This window comes from Phascolarctos cinereus, unplaced genomic scaffold (assembly GCF_003287225.1).
Source record: "Phascolarctos cinereus isolate Bilbo 61053 unplaced genomic scaffold, phaCin_HiC Scaffold_4;HRSCAF=312, whole genome shotgun sequence".
NCBI classification, from domain to species: Eukaryota; Metazoa; Chordata; class Mammalia; order Diprotodontia; family Phascolarctidae; genus Phascolarctos; species Phascolarctos cinereus.
The window spans coordinates 126,447,110-126,467,259 of record NW_027555847.1 but is presented as its reverse complement, the minus strand read 5'-3'; the positions used below and the strand labels follow the sequence as shown (position 1 = coordinate 126,467,259).

The following is a 20,150-nucleotide window of genomic DNA, read 5'->3' as shown; positions in this document are numbered from 1 at the left end:
GTTTCCAGACCCATAGTATTGAATAAAGGTCATCCTGAAGGTAGGTTTTTAGTGGAGTGCTATCGACAACTATTGTCTTTGGCTCTGTTCTACATTTCTAAGACTTAATGATGATATAGTATAATTATTGTATTCACTGTTACCACAAAACTGTGAGAAATAAATACAAAATTGGGATCTAAAAAGATCCCAATAGATGGGAACAATGGGCTACATCTAAAAGATCAAATTTAATAAGGATAAATATAAAGTCCTGTGCTTAAACAAGAATTGGATAGGAAAAATATAGTTAGAGGGCAGCTTATATGAAAGAACTGGGTGTTTTAGTGTATTGCTTACTGTGGTTGTGGCTTGTCCTTCGTTCTCAAAGAGGACCATGACGTCAGGGAGATGGTGACATGACATGCAATTGATTTTGATTTAAAGATCATCGTGAATCATCAGTGTGATAATGGATAGTAGACTGCATTAGTAGATATATAGTCCCCCAGATAAAGGAAAATGTGATGATCACACTGTCTTCTGGTCAAGTCACATATAAAGTATCCAACTCTTAGATACTACATTTCAAGAAGAATATCAGTACGGTAGAAAATGATGATAAAAAGTCTTGAATGCATGCCATAGGAAGGATCATTTAAAGTGACAAAGATTGTTTAGCTTGAAGAAGAGAAGACTTGGGATTGGGAGGATAGAGAGTCACAAAAGTGCTGTCTTTTTTGTTTGCTTTCTAATATTCGAAGGATTGTCATGTGGAAGAGGAATTATGATTAGATTTGTTTGGCTTGGCCTTGGAGGGCTAAACTTTATGGGATTTAAGAGAGGGAGACAATTTTTGGCTTAATCTAGGGGGAAAATTCTCATAACAGAGCTGTTCAAAAATTAAATAAGCTACCTCTGAATGTGGTGTATTTTCACTTACGGGTGTAGGGAATGTTGTCTTTAAACAGATCTTAGGTGATTATTGTGGGGGATTGTTTTAAAGAGTATATTTTTAAGATAATTTTTGGACTAGATCTCTCAAGTCCCTGCTAATTCTGAGATTGTGTTGTAAATGTGGCCTCCTTTAGGAAACCTCTTACCACCATAGCTAAGCATGGTATTTCCTTCCTTTGTTACTTATCTTTGCCACTTACTTGTTCCTTACCGTAAAATGATTTCTTGGTGTTTTTTTTTAATATCATGGTATTATATTTGTTTTATTACTTCTCCCCCCCCCCGATTGTAAATATGGAGTGTAGGGACTGTCTTTTGCTTCTTTGTTGGTACCTAGTAGTTACTGATTTTTCAGTCTATTCTCTTATCCTAAGGACATGTAAGAAGGACACATTTGAGTCAATTATCAGGCACTTATCTAGTGTTTACTATGAATGAAATTCATCATAAGTGCTAAGCTTTGAGAGATAGGTTTTTTAAAAACCTCAGAGGAAGGATTTGAAAATGGTGGGGGGGGGAACTCGGGAATCAGAGAAGAATAAGTAGGTTGCAATAAATTATAAATTGTGGATTAATGCTGTTGAAACATTAACCTGGAGAATGATACTTGGGTGACATTAGTCAGAGAAAATTTCTTAGAGGAGAGGTGAATTTGAACCTCATCTTTGAGGGTGTGTACTAAGTAAAGAAGGTCATTGCAGGGCGGAAAATAACATGACCTAAGGCAGACAGAGCAAGACGAGGATTGTAAGGTGTGGCTTCATTGGAACAGAGGAAATTTGATGGGAAAGTTATCAAGAAGTAAGGTAGAGTGGGAACTTGGTGCGTAGTTGAGACAACAGGGTGTTTATATTTTATTTTAAAGTTTATAGGGAGTAATATAAAAAAGGGTGATTGAAAAAGAGCCTGGCTGTTGTGTTTAGGGTGAATTCCAACAGGTAGAAATTTGTGACAGAGACTACTGAAGTAGTCCAGATGTGAAGTCTGTGGAAATAGTGAGGAAGGATGGAATCTAAGAGAAATCACAGAGCGGGAATTTCTTGTGATTTGAGAGTTGTGGTGTGACAACATTATAACTGTAATTTGGTTCAGGAAAGAGCTTGCAGTGTTTCTTTTTAACATCTTGCCTTGTATCCATTTTGATAAATGGAATTACTGGGTGCTGTCATTCTTCCTCAGGTACAAGAGAAGTTACTCTTGTCTGCGTGCCATTTACTGGTCTCATTAGCCACTACAGTGCGGCCAGTCTTTCTCATCAGCATCCCAGCAGTTCAGAAAGTATTCAACAGAATCACAGATACCTCTGCTCAGCCACTTGTGGATAAGGTAAGAGTTGAGAGAAGTTCTTTGGCTGGATTGTTAGGGCTCTTGTCCATAACTTAGATAAATATTTACCTTCATATCTTCCACTAAAAGACTACTTTTTGCAGGTTGTTAGGTGATCACACTGTAGTTTTCTTTCTAACCTAAGCTATTTAGAAAGTTCTGGTTTGGGAACAGGCTCACATAAAGAGTTTTTGCATCATTCTCCTTTGATTCCAAATGTGAGAGTGTTTTACACTTCCTATATGGTACACTATGGTTTGATTTTTGAGACTGATAGATTTCAGATAAGCATAAGAAGGCTCAATCTAAAAGTTGGGGGTGGGATAACTTGGAGCATTTGGGGGGAGGGATAAGAATCTTTAGCTACAGACTCAAGGAACTCAAAGGATATGGTTTTTTTTTTTGAGTTTCTTTGAAAATCTACTAACAACATTTTATATAGTTGTCCACTTAGAGAAAGTAATCATTTAAGGCAGGAACATGGTAGTTAAACTTTCCTCCTTGGGCAATTCCAAAGAGGCAGGAGTGAGGTCTTTATGTATTTGCATTACTTGTTGAAGTCCCGTGTATGTGATTGTGATGCCAGTGCATGCTTGTGGATTCCCACACATTGGTTGTCCATGGTTGCCTTTCTTAGGCCCAGGTGTTGGTATGCCGAGCCCTCTCCAATGTACTACTGCTGCCGTGGCCAAACCTCCCAGAAAGTGAGCAGCAGTGGGCCGTGCGTTCAACAAACCATGCCAGCCTCATTTCAGCTCTGACCCGAGACTATCGCCACCTGAAATCCAGTGCCATTGTCCCACAGAGGAAGATGCAGCTTGAAGATAGTAAGTGTATTAGATTACTGGTTAATAACAATAGTGACCTGATGTAGTACTTACGGTTTTTAGAAAACTTTCATATCCATCCTCATTAGAGCCATATAATTGACTTGGAGGCTGTGCAGAAAGAGAAGTATCTGTGTTTTATAGAGGAGGAAACTGATAGCCAGAGAGATCAAATGATTTGCCCTGAATCCACACAGCCAATTTAGTGGAAGAGTTATCTGCCACACCATTTTACCCAGTTTCTGCACAGTTGTCTGAATAAGGAGGGTCTGTGAATCCAGATGCCATATGGTAGCTTGATTAAAAACCTGGAGAGTTGATAAACTCAAGAGAGATGGATTTCTTGATTGGTGTTCATGGGTTCATCCTTTTTTACCCCTCCTTCCTAGCTATTGTATTATACAAAGGCTAAATTTAAGGGTACAAATAGCCAGGATCAAGTAAGATCATCTATTTCTGGAATATCTTCTCAATGTCAGGATGTACCTGGATTCCAGGATTGAGGGTAGTAGATATAAAGGTAGAAGGGACCACAGAGGCCATCTAGTCCAACTCTGATTTTGCAGCTGATGAAGCTAGGATTTAGGGGGTTAAGTAGAGAGATTAAATGATTTGTGTGGTCATATGAGTTGAGAACCTCAGAGAGAAGATTTGACCTTCTGACTCTGGAGCCAACGCTCATCCACTGGACTATGCTGTTATCTAGATCTGAAAGAAAAAATTATGTGTGTGTTTACTGTACTCTTGCCTAAAATAGCTACCCTGTCTCTTGAATTGACTTGATTACCGCTATATTCATGCAGTTATCTGGGGTTTTGCCTTCTTAAGGGTAATTTTGGTATTTTTCCTGTGGATCCTATTTTGGTGGGTGGGGCTCGACAGAGGCAAGTGAGCTGAGCAGGCTTCTGAGAAGCAGGTAAGGTTTTAATGATAGATTGCAGTTGAGTGTGCGTTTAATATGTTTATCTTGCAAGGTATGTATCTGGCAATAAAGATAATAAAGACTCGATTTGTTCCTGTAGAGGCTACTGAGTGAGTGTCATACCCAGCGATAACTGAACTGTTGACACTTTCTCAGATTCCTTACGTGGTCGGTCCTTGGAGCATATCCTGACATATAACTTAATCTTGATTTGTAGCCAAAGTGATTATCCACCAGACACTTAGTGTCTTAGAAGATATCGTGGAAAGTATCTCTGGGGAAGCTACAAAGTCTCGACAGATTTGCTATCAGTCACTGCAAGAATCTGTTCAGGTCTCACTGGCCCTCTTTCCAGCTTTTATTCATCAGTCAGGTATGAATGAGCTCCAAGGCTTTCAGTGATTTATGGGGTAATGAGAATGAGGGCTAAGGACTCCATTGAAGAAAATAGGGTTAGTGCAAGTACAGTGCTTCAGCTTATTTAAGTGGAATGAGAATCAACACGGAAAATGATTATTTCTGTTTGGTGAATTTGGTTCTGAGAGTATAGAATCTTAACAAGGCAGATTGGTCTTGTTCCATGGTAATGAGCCAGATGGGGACTCTTCTTTTTCCATGAACCACTGTCACCTTCAGTTTTCTTTAGTCCCTGTTGTTTCTAACATGGGAGATTGAGGTAGATGAGAGTAATTTGGATCCAGTGTGAGAGGAAAACTGCTTTATGCAATTTGGCAATCCTCAAAATGACATACAGCAGTGTCTTTTTAGTCCCACTGGCATAAAGTATTCTAGCCATGTGGACTTAGTTTGCATGTCTTTTTGGTGTGCTGTTTGGATTACATGAAAACAGTATCTCAGTCAGCAAATATTTGTTGACTCTCTTCTTATATGCAAAGAGTTTCTCATCAATAAATGAAGGGCAATGCATATGACTGATATTTTTTGTAATTCATCTTTTTTTAATTCAGTAATAGGAATCATATATTCAATTAGCTATTTATCCCCTAAACTCGGAGATTTTTGACCATAGATAGAAATTGATAAAGCCCTCTCATATATTAACACAAATGCTTGTTTCTCTCCATATGAGTACACCATGATCTGCTCTGCATTGAAATCACATAATCATATTTATAGACTAGGGAATTTGGCTTCCAGACAAGCTTCATTTCCTACAAAGAATGTTCATGCAGAGATTGACCATTCCAAAGTTATTTCCTCAGCAGGTCTTAATCTTTTTCTCCTTCCCAGTATTGCTTATAGTAGCATCAGTGGATATAATTTCTCAGGGGTTCAGGGAAAATGGCCATAGAGTTTAGAATTGGCCATTGAGTTTATAGAACAGTTTATTGAGCATAGGGCTTCATGTTTGCCACTTTTATCATGCCTTTGATTGGTTTATTTTGTGTTTATTAGATGTGACTGATGAGATGCTGAGTTTCTTCCTTACCCTGTTTCAAGGCCTTAGAGTACAGATGGGTGTGCCTTTTACTGAACAGATCATACAGACCTTTTTAAACATGTTTACCAGGTAACTGCAGATATAGTAGTTAAATATTTCTGTGCCTGCTTCAAGCCTCATAAAAATGTTTGAATGATAACAAGTAACTCAATATATTAGAAGTTTTTAATTCTTCTGCTTGCTGCTTTGGGAATTGCATTGGCTTGTGCCATAAGAATTTCTTGTATTTCAATGTCTTTCCTCCCTACATTTCTTCAGAGAACAGTTAGCTGAAAGTATCCTCCACGAAGGGAGTACTGGCTGTCGGGTAGTGGAGAAATTTCTGAAGATCCTCCAGGTGGTAGTGCAAGAACCTGGCCAAGTGTTTAAGCCTTTCCTTCCAAGCATCATCTCACTGTGCATGGAGCAGGTCTGCCCTATCATAGCTGAGGTAAGATACTGGGTGCAGAAAGTCTAAGGGACCGCCTTGCTGGTAGTGGTGGTGGTGAGACACTTTGTTTAAGTTTCTATTTTTTTAATTTTTTGTTTGTTTTTTGGCTAGGCATTGGGGTTAAGTGACTTGCCCAAGGTCACACAGCTAGTAAGTGTTATGTATCTGAGGCCGGATTTGAACTCAGGTCCTCCCAACTCCAGGGCTGGAGCTCTATCCGCTGCACCACCTGGCTGGCCCTGTTTAAGTTTTTAGATCAAGTACTTGAAGGTCTTTCTTCCTACCATCCCTTCTTCACATTTTTAGTGGTGAGAAACTAGTCTTGGAAGTTTAACTACTGGAAAGGATTCATCAGAAAATTATCAGTTGCAGAGTAATAAGTTTAACTTTTGTTTAAAAAAAAAAAAGAACAGTTCAGTGGTAACTGTTGGGAAAGATTTTATTTTAAATATAGCTTTTAGTTATTAACTTGTGCTTCCTCTACTCTTTTGCTGGCTTAAGTTTTGGAGTCACCTATTGTGTATATATCTTTTATTTAGAGTGGTACCCCACACCTTAAGGGGGCTTGATTCCTCTTTATTCCTATTATGGAGAAGGGAAAAGGCACAATAGCCTTCTAGTAAGAGTATTAAATGTAATTTGGCTAGTTTTTGAAGCAGAAAAATCAGTAAATAACTCTCATTTCTGCTTCCACTCAGAAGCCCTCTTGAGTAGCACTGTAGGATAGTGGAGTTGGGAGTCCTACACTTGAGCCTCAGCTCCCTCTTTGATTTTCTCTAATTCCTTGGGCAAGTTACCTAACCTGTCTGGACTTTCATTTCCTCATTTGTAAGTTTTTATTTTATAAAAATAAGTTTTATAACTGTACCAGCCTCACAGGGCTTTCATGAGGAAAGCACTTGGTAAAATCCTATATGAACATGACCAATTATTGTTTCTAGGTTGAGGTTGCTGCCAAATGGAAAGCTCTAAACTGGCTTCCAAATCCTAGCCCAGACTTGACCTATGATGAAGCCGAAGCATTACTAGTTCATTTCAGCTGAGGATTCAAGTGGAGTTTTTTTTTCTTTTACCACACACAAAACATATCCCAGGAACTGTGGTCTTATTGTAACCAGACAACTCAGCAGCCTTTGATATGAGTAGTTTCCCTCTTAGCCAGAGAATTTAAGGGCATTTCTGTGTTTCCCAGCGTCCCTCTCCTGATGTGAAGGCCGAATTGTTTGAATTACTTTTCCGGATTCTCCATCACAACTGGAGGTATTTCTTCAAGTCCAGTGTCCTGGCCAGTGTCCATAGAGGAATTGCAGAAGAGCAGATGGAGAATGAAGTACAATTCAGTGCCATCATGCAGGTAATTTGAAAACCCTCGCAATTGATTGCTTCAATATAGAGCAAGAGTTAGAAAGTATTCTTTAAAAAGTTAGGAGTTAGTTTTTTGTGTTACAGACTCTGTTGAAACCCGTGGACCCCTTCTCAGAATAATGTTTTAAAATTCATAAAATAGATACCCTCTTCCCACAAGTATCTTTATCCCTCCTGGAATATCTTACAGAGTTCATCTCTTTAATAAGATTCACAATATCCCATTCCCAGAGGCTTACATAGTTCAGGGATACAGTGTGTTAAAGGCCCTAGGACAGGGATGGGGAACCTGCAGCCTCAAGGCCACGTGTGGCCCTCTAGGTCCTCAAATATGGCCCTTTGACTGAATCCAAACTTCACAGAACAAATCCCCTTAAAAGGATTTGTTGGGTAACACTTGGACTCAAGTTAAAAGGCCACACCCAAGAACATAGAAGGCCACATGTGGCCTCCAAACCACAGGTTCCCCACACCTGCCCTAGGAAGTCCCTATATTGTCTGTTCTTATGTCAGCTAAGATGAAGTCCCCACGTCAGCTTCCCTTTCCCATCAAGGAATAACCCTTAATCCATAATCATTTTTGCAGAGGGGGTGGGGGTAAGGGGAGGGGTGTCAAACTATCCCTGCCATTTCCATAGCCAAGAAGTTATGAGGAAGTTGTGGTAGCCTAGCCCGATGAGGAGATGTGAAGACTGTTCATAACAGGGTAGCAGTTGGGAGATACAGCATATAAAGCATACAGTCCAAAGAGAGCTGTATTCATTGAGTAGAACATATGGGTTTTAGGACAGTCATACAGACTCAGGCGTTCCTCAAGGTGTCGGTTGAAGTTAATTTATATAAATAGACTGAGTGATTGTATCCCATTTTAACAAGTGCAGTTTAATTCATCAAGAATGTATTAAGTTGGGGCAGCTAGGTGGCACAGTGGATAGAGCATTGACCCTGGATTTAGGAGGACCTGAGTTCAAATCTGGCCTCAGACATATAACACTTATTAGCTGTGTGACCCTGGGCAAGTCACTTAACCCTACTGCCTGCCCCCCCCCAAATGTATTAAGTCACAACTTTTTGCAAGGCTCTATGCCAGATATACAGAGACAAAAAAGAAATAGTCTGTCCTGAAATAGCTTATACTCTACAAGAATATAATAATAAAGAGTATACTCTTTATTATAAATAATAAAGTATACTACATAAGAGTATAATAAAAATATAATAGATAATTTTTTTAAAAAATGCTGTGTTTGCCTGAAAGGGGGCAATTTAATACAAAAATTAAGATGTGAGAAGTGTTGAGGAGATGTTGGAGCTGAGAGGATGGGTATAGAGTGGCCAGAAAGTTACATTTATACAGGTAGACATAACAAGAATACTATATACTCTTCAATTGTCTTGTGAGGTTTAAACAAACCCCTTCAAAATGGTTTCAATCTGTTCTTGAGATGTTTGCTTCTGTTTCTGTAAAATTCATTCTGTTTCCCAGGCTTTTGGACAATCTTTTCTCCAGCCTGATATCCACTTATTTAAACAAAATCTGTTCTACCTGGAGACTCTGAACACCAAGCAGAAATTGTATCATAAAGTAAGTTCTGCTCCTCCTTTAGAAATGCTTTCTTTGGGTTAGGTACAGCTATGAGAGTCCATTTTCTTAGATTAGTAATTTCTTGAGTACTTGGCATTTGCCTACCTGCTTGGGGCAGGGACTCAGTAGTAGAGGTTTCCTGGTGCTGACTGTGGCCATATATATTGAAAACTGTCATCTTTTCTACTTGCAGAAGATCTTTCGGACCACCATGCTGTTTCAGTTTGTGAATGTGCTGCTCCAAGTCCTGGTCCACAAGTCACATGACCTGCTGCAAGAAGAGATAGGGATTGCCATTTACAACATGGCTTCAGTTGACTTTGACAGCTTCTATGCAGCCTTCCTCCCAGAGTTTCTGGCTAGCTGTGATGGTGTGGATTCCAACCAGAAAAATGTTCTGGGGAGGAATTTCAAAATGGATCGGGTGAGAGGACAGAGAGGCCAGGCCACAGGGAAGGGCGGGTTTGGGCAACCTCATGGCCAGAGGCACCAATTCATCCGAGGGAGGTTGTGTTGCTCCAATTCCGGGGATGGTAAGGACCTGAATAGTTAGTTTGTACTAACACTTAGCTTGCCAGTGATTCATATAGTACCCACTAGATTTTCTCAGTGTCTTATGTACTTAGTTTGACTTTGCTCTTTCTCTTGCTTTGGCTTTGAGGAAGGAAGTGTTCTGTGAAATTGATTAGTGTTTCTGCCCTACTTCAGCTAACCAATTTGGGATGTAAATTAGGTAGGAAGCCCATTAGCTGGGGGTGGTCGCTTCCTGAACTTCCAGAACTCTGCCTGAAAGTGGCTTTGTTGTTAGCTGAACACACTGTGCTGGTATTAGCACAGTACTTGGCACATGGTAGTTACTTACTAAATGCTGTCTTCATTTTTCTATCTGAACAACAAACATGTCTTATAGGACCAGTCTAAAAGCTTTGCTGAAGCTAAAATGATCACCTAGCTTATATCTCCCAGAAATGCTGTAGGTGTACATTTATTTAGTCTGATAAAATTTGTGTTACTTAATGTTACTCCAGATCCTATGGTCATCAGAACATGTGAAAATTGAGTACTTGATTAGTTATATATTTCTCCAGGTATTAACGGTTAGCTGATTAGTCTCTTATCCTGGCTTTTGCTTGGGGTTCTTTGTCAGTCTTCCCAGTATTCTTCACAGTATTAACTAATGTAGCCATGCAGGTCAAAGAAGTATTTGCCTGCCTCCTTTGCCAGTTGCCAGACTGTTTCTGAACTGGAGCCATTGAAGAAAGAAGAGGAGGTCCAGGCAGGTGTCTTGTGCAGTTGCTGTAGCCCTTTCATTGTGACAGTAGCCAAAGGAAAGTTAGAGGTGGAAACAGATTGCAGGCCCCTGCTTGTTAGCAGCACAGGCTACGTGTCAAGCTAACTGGGCCTTGGGCTGATGGACACACCAGCTAATTTCATTCATTGTTATCCTTACTTCCAGCTTGTCCTCCTTGGCAAGACTGGCTTTAGTTGTCTGGTCAGAATTGTTGACCTCTTGTGGGAGAGCCTTTGTTGCTTTATTGCAGTCTGTTTTTTATCTCTCTTTCCCTGTATAATAAAGAAATAGAATTTCCATTTTTCTTTTTAATGTCTGGTAGATATGAAGAGTACATATTTGTAGTACATAGGAAATTACAACTACCTCCTCCCATTTTTCCCCTTTGGTTTTCTTTATTCCCATAGCCTTTTGAGGTTTCTCTGAATTCTCTGACTGTTTGGCTTACACTTTGTTCCTAAACTTGAGGTTTTTCTATATCTCTTAGTTAAAGTTTTTTCTCACTTTCCTTGAGTTTTATATGTGTTTTCACAGTTTTTTCTTTACCCCTTAGATTCTCTGTTCTTCTTTGTCATAGCGAGCATGTGATCCATTCTGCTATTACTTACTGAGACTTTTTGGAATTCACCCTACTGGCATTAATTTTCAGTGTTCTAGTTTCCCACTTTTTTTAGGGGGGGGTTAGAGATGCCTCAGACGTGAATACAAGACTTAGAAAAAAGAGATTTCAAAGAGGTTTCTGCCCTGTTTGGGCATATATTGAGGTCAGTAGATGTCCTCTGAATACTTGATGGCAAAATCAGTCATCAAAATGTGTTTCCTGCCTTAACAGGCCTAGGAAATGGCTGAGTGATATCTTGCCACAAATGACATAAATCTTCTCTAGTTATTGAAAAAAATTATAAGGAAATTTTGACCTTTGTCTCTTCTTCCTTACTTTCCAACTGATTTCAGAAGTCTTGAAATGGTCATCAACATTCTGAGCTAGTTGGGTCAGTAAAAAGATGTGTTTGTTAGCTGGTGCAGGGGATGACATGACTGGTACTTTTGAGGAGCAGCCAGTTTCTTTATTGAGATTCCATGTAGGCTACATGCCAGACATATCTTTGCTTATTTGTCTTAACAGGCATATAGTGAAGGGGATCGTGTCTTTAGTGTTCAGGATCTGGCAGTTTTATCTTAGCGCCTCTGCATTTTGCTCAGGCCTCCCACACAGGCTTCAGTACTTCTGTTGAGAATAGTCCTTCCTTTTCTTTATGATGCAAAACCCAGCCCACCACACCTGTTTCCTTTGGTCATCTTCTCTGTGGCTGCTGGGCATAAGATCACAGGCTTAGAGTTGGAAAGGGAATCTAGAGGCCCTTTGATCCAACACCCTCATTTTACAGATGAGGCAGCTAAGACCCAGAGGAGTTTGAAAGTGACTTGGCTTCAGGTCACATGGGCGGTAAGTAGCAGGACTGGGATTCCTCTTAGCTCCAGATTCCATGCTCTTTGCTCTTCACCACCTAGTTTGTCCTACTGAAGGTTCCCAGGTGTTCAGGGAAAGCCTCAGGTGAGAAGGAATCAGCGATGATAATGACAGACCCTTGGACTTTTCTCTAGCAGGAATTTTCACCCAGCTCCTCAACTAAACTGAGGGCAGAGGAGTTTTTCCACATCTAGACAAGGACAACCAGTGGGAACCTAAGTCCCTGCAGTCAGGTGGTATGGCAGTAGTCCTTAGCTTGTGAGAATGAACTGGAGCTGTTAGGTGAAATAAGGAGGAAATTAGGGCGGAGTGTTGTCAGGAATAGTTGGTGAGTGAATGATGCTGTGATTTGATGAAAGCACTGGAGTTTTCCCTCACAAAGTCCAAATTGGATCAGCTGTTGATGATCACTTTCCAATGCTATCTTCTTTTTTTTTCTCTTTCAAATTCAATAAATTCCCAAGTCTTTTCTCTTGAGGATCAATCTAGAAAGAAAACCATTAGCAATTGGTTTCTTCAGCTTTAACACTTAAGAATAATTTCTAACCATGTTCTCTACCAGTAGAAATGTTGTAGAGGTAATTTTGCATGGGTTGAAAAGATCACACTAGATAACCTTCCAACTTTAGTTCTGTGACTCTTCCTTGTGTGATGTGTTTTGTGCTCACACGCATGCATGCGTGTGTGCCTGCATCTGTGTGTGTTTAATTTTTTGGTTGTCAATATCTTCATTTCTTCCATCCATACTGATAAAATTGATTTAAAAAAGCTTTGTCTATTATCTCAGGAAGGAGCTGCTCATTAGCTCCATATTAGCTCTTTGGGAGGAACTAGTAGGGGCAAGGCTATGTAGGGACTTGACTTTTAGTGAGGGGGGAGACTGAGGTAGTTAGAAAGAGAGATGCCTTCTTCAGGAAGTGTTTTTTGGTACCATTTTTGTGTAGCTGGTTTCTTTTGTCACAAGAAACTGAAATGAGTGGTCAGAATTCCAAACTGGTGTCCCATGTTACCTGAAGAGGCCTTACTCCCATTTTTCAGTTCACTTTGCTTTTGTAATGAGCAGCTTGGGTTTGGAGAGGTTAATATTCAGAAACTTGTACTGATCCAACCAAGAATTACAGAATGAATTTCAGATTTAATATCTATTGCATTTAGATTACTAAGATATTTCTTTTTTCATCGAAGGTAGACTGAGAACTGTAGACAAAGCTTTTAATCCCTCTTGATCCCTCTTGATCCTAAAGGTCTTTTAACAGATCTGGACTGTCCCAAGACCACATAGGGAACAGCAATGTGGGTATGGAGATTGGCTGAGACAAGGAGGGGAACCCTAGCTAGATTTATAAACCGGGTCTATTTTTGAGTCAGTGGGGCTTATTCCTATGGGCGTCTTGGTTGCTACAGCTCTGTCTTCCTGTCTTTCAGGACCTGCCATCGTTCACCCAGAATGTGCACCGACTGGTAAATGACCTGCGCTACTACAGACTTTGCAATGACAGTTTGCCCCCAGGCACAGTGAAGCTATAGTGTCTGCACTGGACCCTTATTCTGTTTACTGTCCCAACAGATCTGTACTTCTGCCGCTGCTGCCACCACCACCTCCACCTCCCTTCTCTCAGACCTCTTCGGGGCACACCATGGACACATGTTGGTGAATTTGCACCCTGGGCTCCATCTACAACTTAACCTCCCATCCCCCACCCTTTGTTCCTGCCTCAGCCCCAGGTGACTCACCAGCACTGTCTTCAGGATGTGTCTTAACACCAGTTGTAGCTACCAGGGCATTTGGAGAGGACGGAGAGTCTTGTTGTCAGGTATTAGGGTCTTAGCACTTTCTGTGATGTCCGGAGATTTCAGTGGGTGGTCTGTGCAGATCATGTGTATATCAATCATGAGGCAGAAACGCCAAAGACAACTTAAGACATTTGTACCTTCGCATCATTCCGCCTTCTTGCACCCACTCCCTCCTCCCAAGGCTGTCGAAGGAGAAATGTGACATCAGAACTGTTCTGGCACTTCTGTCACTCCCTATTCTCTCCTGTCCCACCCTTCCCTTCCTCCCATCCCTCCCCCTTTACATCTCTGCTATTTGCAGAGATTAGAAAGACTTTTGTTTTTGTTATTGTTTTCTCATCATTCCATTGTGATACTAAGATGCTTAATGGAAATAAAATGCTTATGTTGTTGTTTTAAAAGCTGGCAAAATTAGCTTCTCTTTCCACAAATAGTACCTAGCAGGGTTAGTGTACTGAAAACCCTGGTAGGAGGCAGAAGATCTGGAAGCCCTTAAATGAAAAGTTAACTCTCTTGAACCTCTAATCTTTGCTGATGCAGGCTTGATCTTCTAGGCAGTGTTTCTGAGTGGGTGGGGGGTACACTGAGGAATGTGTAAAGGATCACATTAGGCTTCTGTCTGTGGCTTGACTGAGTTTGGGCAAATGTCTTTTCAGTCAGGCATGATACTGAATTATTTTGTGGATAATAGGTAGTCATAAGTGACTTCAAGACTGAACAGGAATATGGTGGGCAGGTGAAGGTGGATACTGCTCACTTGCTCTGGGGAGTGACTCGTGGCGACTCAATCATATCTGATTTTAGAGGTCCCTCTAGCAATACAGCTGTTCCTAGAAAGGGTACATGCGGGTGTGCGGGGTGTAGTGGATGAGAGCAGGGTGAGACTTGGGGGTCCTGAGTAGTACTCTGTGCCAAGCACTTTCCTTAACTGTTCCAAATATAGAACTCACATATTCTCAGAATTGGAAGGGCCTTGAGAAGACATTAGTCCAGCCTGTACCTTCAGAAGGATTTCTTCTACAACATATCCAACAAATGGTCATCTGCCTTTTTTTAAAGACCTCAAGTGATGGGTAATCCACTGATTCCTGAGACAGCCCATTCTGTTTTGGAATAGCATTGTTAAAAAATTCGTCTCCTGGTTTAAATTTGCTAGTTTGGCAACTTCTGCTCACCTCTCCTAGTTTTGCCTTCTGGGGCCACGGAGAACATGTTGATAAGCACTTAGTCCAGAAGACAGTCTTTCCAGTTCTTGAAGATTGCTGTTGTGTCTCCCTACCCCCCAGTCTTTTCTTCTTCATCTACGTTTATTTCATCTGAACTTCATATGGCAAGAATTTGAGGCCCTTAATTATCCTGAGTGGTCCTCTTCAAGTTATCATTGCCCTTCCTAAACTGTGGTACTCGTAAACGAATACAGTATTCTAGCAGTGTTCCTGGTCTGAGCAGGGCGTAGGACAGCAGGACTGTCACTTAACGGACACTGTCCCTTAAGGAAGCCTATGATGACGTTAGATTTCTTGTCTACCAGGTTTGTCTCACAAATGTGAAATATGTGAAAGCCCTCACTCAGAGGGCTTTTTACTTGGAATATGTACAAAACAGTAGCACAAGATGAATAGGCGTTCATTTGGATGCAATAATAAAATACCGTGGTATAATTTTATATATATTAAAGTTTGTCTCTATCCTAATTTCCCTTAAACAACAGTGATTGTTAAAAAAAGCAAACAAAAAAGATTTCTAGTCTACAGTGTTCCACTGTTGACTCATATGGAGCTTGTAGGCTATTAAAACCCACATAGCATTTCCAGATGAACTGTTGTCTGGCCATGCTTCTCTCTTCTTAGTTTTGTGAAACTGATGTTTTAAACTCAAGTGAGAGACTTTTCATTTATCCCCATTAAATTTTATTATTTTCAATTTTACTTAATGGTTTACCTTTGGGGATTTAAAAAAAAATCATTATCAGCCATTTTCTTAGCTAGACCTCTCAGGTTTTTGTCATCTACAAATTTGATAAGCATGTTCTTTATGGTTTTTTTCCCATGTCAGTAAGAAAAATCTTATGTAGTTTGAGCCACACACAGATCCCTGGGGCCCTTCATCTGTAACTGTCCAAGATTACATTGAACCATTAATAACTACTCCTCGGGACTGGCCATTCATCCAGTTCCAAATCCACCTAATTATAACAATCAATTAGCCCACATATCTCTTGTTTTTCCCAAGAATAGTGTAAAAGACCGTATCAAATGCTTTGCTAAAATTTAGGCAAATTATTTTATAGTATTTCCCTGACTTGATACTAATCTAGTGACCCTCTCAAAGAAAGGAAATAAGACCAACATGACCTGTAATTGGCTGAAATCATACCAGCTCATTGTGAACCTCTTTTCTAGATGTTTACTAACTATCCTTTTAATGATAACCTTCTAGAATTTTGCCAGTTAGCAAAGTCAGTCTCACTGACCTATGATTTTCAGGTTCCCTTTTCTCCCTTTCCTGTTGGTACCTCTCCAATTTTTGTAACTTTTCAAAGGTCATAAACAATGGCTCAGTAATCACATGTGCCCTTTAAGCATTTTTAAGATGCAGTTCGTCTGGGCTGGGTGATTTGACTCAAGCAGCTGTTGGGCCTTCACTTTACTATTGCCTTAACTTTTATATTGGATATCAGCTTCTGTGAGCTGTTTTTGTTCTGTTCTTTGCAGACCAAAGATCTTTCTCCTTGGCATAGAAAACAGATGCAAAATAGGATTTGTGCAGCTTCCTGTCCACCCCTGGTAGCAGTTCATTCTCCTCTTTGATTCTCCCTTTTCCCCCAACATTGCCCTGTTTGTTATCCTTAGCTTGGCCTGCCAGATTCAGTTCATTCCTGGCATTTTTTGCTTGTTTTAAATTTTTATCGCTAGCTTTTATTTTTACAGCACTTTCATTTTCCAAAATAGTCTTTCCTTCCCCCATCTCAGAGAACCATCCCTCATGATAAAGAGTAAGAAGGAAAGAGTTCAGGAAAACTAACCAGCATATTAACCGAGGCAGAGTTTCACCCCATAGACTCCTCGCCATGGTGCTTGAGGGAGAGAGAGAGGTTCAATCTCATTTCTTCTTCAGGTCCACATTTGCTCATTTTAATTACACAAGGTTGTTTTAGTTTTTTCCTTTCCTTGTTTTAATTTTTCCTTTTCCATGGTTGTTGTCATCATATATATTGCTTACTTGGTTCATATGTCTTTCCTGGGGTCATTGTTTAATACAGTACAGTAATGGTCCATTATATTCATGTGCCAGTGTTTAGCTATTTCCCAATTCATGGACATCTGCCTTTTTTGCTTTAGCATTCTTTATAAAATTATGCCGTTCTTTTATATTTATCCTTTGTTACCTGTTGGTACTTATACGTTTTTAACATTTAAATTGCTGGATGGGATAGATACGTGTGCAGCCACATAAGTCTTATCTCCTTTTTGCCCCTTGTTGGAATTATTTCTCTGTGTCTTCAGAGTTCCTTTAGGACTTGTCAGCATAGCCCTCCTGGGCTGACTTCTCTATAGAATTTCAGGGTATAAGATTCTACCTAACTTTCCTCAGAACCCTTTGGAATTTCCTGTTTCAAAAATGTAGGTCTCATGTTAGACAATACCTGGCTTTTCTTCTGTATTAGCAATTCTCCAGTGGAATTGTCCCTCTCCTCAAGGTTTCCATTCATTTCCCCTCCATCATCCAGTTCCCTTCGTGTTTGTAAGAATCAGGTGCAGAATAGAATTTGCCTTTATAGGCTTCTCAGCCTTTTGAAAGATGAAATTATCATTAAGGAAAGTTATGAAGTTATTAGTTGCTTCTGACAGAAAACCCCAGGCAGATAGATGTCCAGGTAACTGAAGTCTCTCGCAACTACCCTATCGTGCTTTTGTGGCAGGCTTGAGATCCGCTGAACTCCACATTGATATTTCTCTCTTTTGAGGTGGTCTGTAATACGCTCTGTGGGCATTATCAGTCCTTTTTCTCTCTGCTGATCTTGACCTAATTGTTCACCATGCTTCCATCTTCTGGTTCCTGGATTTTCTGGTGTTAACACTTTTATAGACATTGCTGTTCCCTCTCACTTTAACAATGCTGTTTACTTTGAATATAAGGCATGTTAGTTCAAAGCCATGTTCTAGTTATGTTTCAGCAATAGATCTAAGAGGTTGAATTTGACTCCTTTGTCCACCTTGCCTTGTTACTATCTATCCTGTATGTATTTGTGTATAATCATCTGAGACCATAGGTTTTATATTAAATTCCCCTTCAAACTGACTCCTCTCTAGGATTTTGTCTACTGTGAATCCCTGAGCATTTCTTTTCTAGTTCTACATTGTAACTGTTCTCCGTGGTTTAGTGGATATACACAGGCATTTTTGCATTCAGGCAAATATACTCTTACCAGCTCTTGTTAGGTGTGCCCTATCCTTGACTAGGATACTGTTCTCATGTTTTAAGCTATGGTCCAGAAATGCAAATCCCATTCTCAAATGCCATCTTTTTAGCCAGCTGTGCTCTTCCAAAATCTCCCTTTCATTTCTGAATCCCTTGTGCTTCAGTGGATAGTAATGATAAAACAACGTCTGTGCTAGTAAGAGTTTCATTTTCTTGCCAGTAACCACATAATCCTTAACAATGCGTTTCTGGGTTACTTCTGGAAGTAGCGTGTGTTCCCAAGTGAATTACCAGAAGTAGGTTGAACAAGTCTTGGGAACAAATTCTCTGTCCCATCTAGGAGACATGGCCTGGGAAGATAGCAGATCTCCCTCATTATCAGGCCAGCAAATAACCTCCTCAGTGCCTGCTTAGCAGGCAATCTACCCACCAGCATCATTTGCCTCTTCTTCTCTGACCCTTACAAAGTGATCCTTCAGCTAACAGCACCTGGATTCATCTCATAATGCAGGGCTCCTTAAACTTTTTCCACTCACGACTCCTTCAGCGCATCTTAAACTGTGCATCGTGACCCCATATGGGTAAGAAGCGCTGTTAGAGTACCAGCCTCTGCTTCCTCTTCAGAGTGTCCAGCTTCTTCTTTGGGAAGATCTTCATGTTCATTTTTTATATTTTAAGTCTTTACTGGTCCTTCTCTTGCTCCTTTGTGTGATATTCTTCCATCCTCCAACCTCCTGACACGGGTGTATATATATATCTCTGTGTGTGTGTGTGTGTGTGTGTGTGTGTGTGTGTGTAGGACAGAGAGAGAGATGCACACATAGACATATAATATATGCATATGCATATGTTGTGTGTGTGTGGACAGAGAGAGATCCACACATAGACATATAATATATGCATATGTTGTATGTGTGTGTGTGTGTGTGTCTAAAAGGAAAATCTCATATTCTTTTATTTCAAGAGTTGGCAAGTGTTCTCCTCTGCCCTTGATCTTCTCTTCTAGGAGGAAGGCCAACTTGCACTTTGAACCTAGGTAGCAATCTAGGCAGAAATACAAACATTGCCAGCGTCATGCACATTGCTGCAAAGTTCCCCCTTCATACTTGTCAATTATGAGATCTGTAGGTTTGAAGTGTTGGCTAGCAGCAATCCTGGAGGTGCTCTTTCTGCTGGGATTCTCAGGTGTAGAGAGCTCCAGAACCAAGCAGATACAGATCACCGATACTCTGGCACCCTAAATGTGATGTATGCCTGGGGTTAAAAATTAGCTTTCCCCACTACAAAGCGATGGCTTTGAGAAGCCAACTTTCTAAGCCTTGGAGCAGTAATAGCTTAGAGTCCTAGAATTTCATATGTGGAAGGGACTTCTGTTTTATAGTCCAGCCTTCCCCCCAGTACAGGAATCTCCTCTGTGATATCCATTACAGGTTGTCATTCAGCCTCAGTCTGAATACCTGCAATCACTCTCACGAAGCTGCACATTACATTTTTTTTGGAGAGGGGATCAATTCTCCTTATTAGAAAGTCCTTAAATTGAGCCCCAAAGTAGCAGCCTACTGCTGCCACCATTTGGTCCTGGTTCTGCCCTCTGGAACTACACAAAGCAAGCATCCTTCCATGTGACAGCCTTTCAGCTATTGAAGACAGCACCATGTCCCTGTTACTCCTCCTGGCCTTATTTTTGTGTCTGTGAGGATTTGGCTTTGTTTATCCCATCCCAGAGAATGGTCTAATCCCTGTAAGATTAAGGTTTAGCACCTAATCTCGATTGGGAATCAGAAAGAGATGTATATGTAATCTCCCTCTGGAGCTGCTTTGTTGTGTTCTGACATCTATGTTTTTGTAGGTTACTCCAGGGCCATGTAGCAGTTGATGGCAAAGTAGGCAGCTGCAATACTATTTCTGGTCCTAGGTTTACTCCATGGTAATTTCACACCTCTCCTGAATTTTCCAGCATTATCACTATTTCTTCTGTTGATTATAAAGACATTATCAGAGGCAGTCTCCCCACCTTTCATTAATGTAAGAGACCTTCCTAGGTTGGCTGCTTGGCATCCTAAAAGGCATAGAGAGCCTGGCAATGAACTGATGGTTCAGGGGATAACTAAAACTCAATGCAGGCAGCTGGAGAAGTTGGCAGGCTGCATGGATGGAACACTAAGGAAGGGGGAGGATCCCAGCAGTGAGTTGGGGATGGGAATGGGGCTGTTCTCCAAGCAGGAGGACAGTAGATCAGGGAGCAGGTTAGAGGGTCCATCCCTCCCCTAATCCCTTGTTTACTTCCTCCTTTCTCCCCTCTCTGACATACTTCCTCTC

General features: G+C 40.6%; 1 protein-coding gene across 1 annotated transcript in view; it reads left to right on the top strand.

Annotated features, from left to right (window-relative positions):
- Positions 1–13,810, top strand: part of XPO6 (exportin 6) — a 120,003-nt gene extending 106,193 nt beyond the window's left edge. Inside the window, exons 16-24 of the mRNA XM_021006374.2 lie at positions 2,116–2,262; positions 2,900–3,089; positions 4,229–4,384; positions 5,428–5,542; positions 5,732–5,903; positions 7,096–7,257; positions 8,755–8,853; positions 9,047–9,277; positions 13,041–13,810. Coding sequence (XP_020862033.1) covers positions 2,116–2,262; positions 2,900–3,089; positions 4,229–4,384; positions 5,428–5,542; positions 5,732–5,903; positions 7,096–7,257; positions 8,755–8,853; positions 9,047–9,277; positions 13,041–13,142 — 1,374 coding nt within the window. The 3' untranslated portion in view covers positions 13,143–13,810. The remainder of the gene's footprint in view (positions 1–2,115; positions 2,263–2,899; positions 3,090–4,228; positions 4,385–5,427; positions 5,543–5,731; positions 5,904–7,095; positions 7,258–8,754; positions 8,854–9,046; positions 9,278–13,040) is intronic.
- Positions 13,811–20,150: the final 6,340 nt, after the last annotated feature.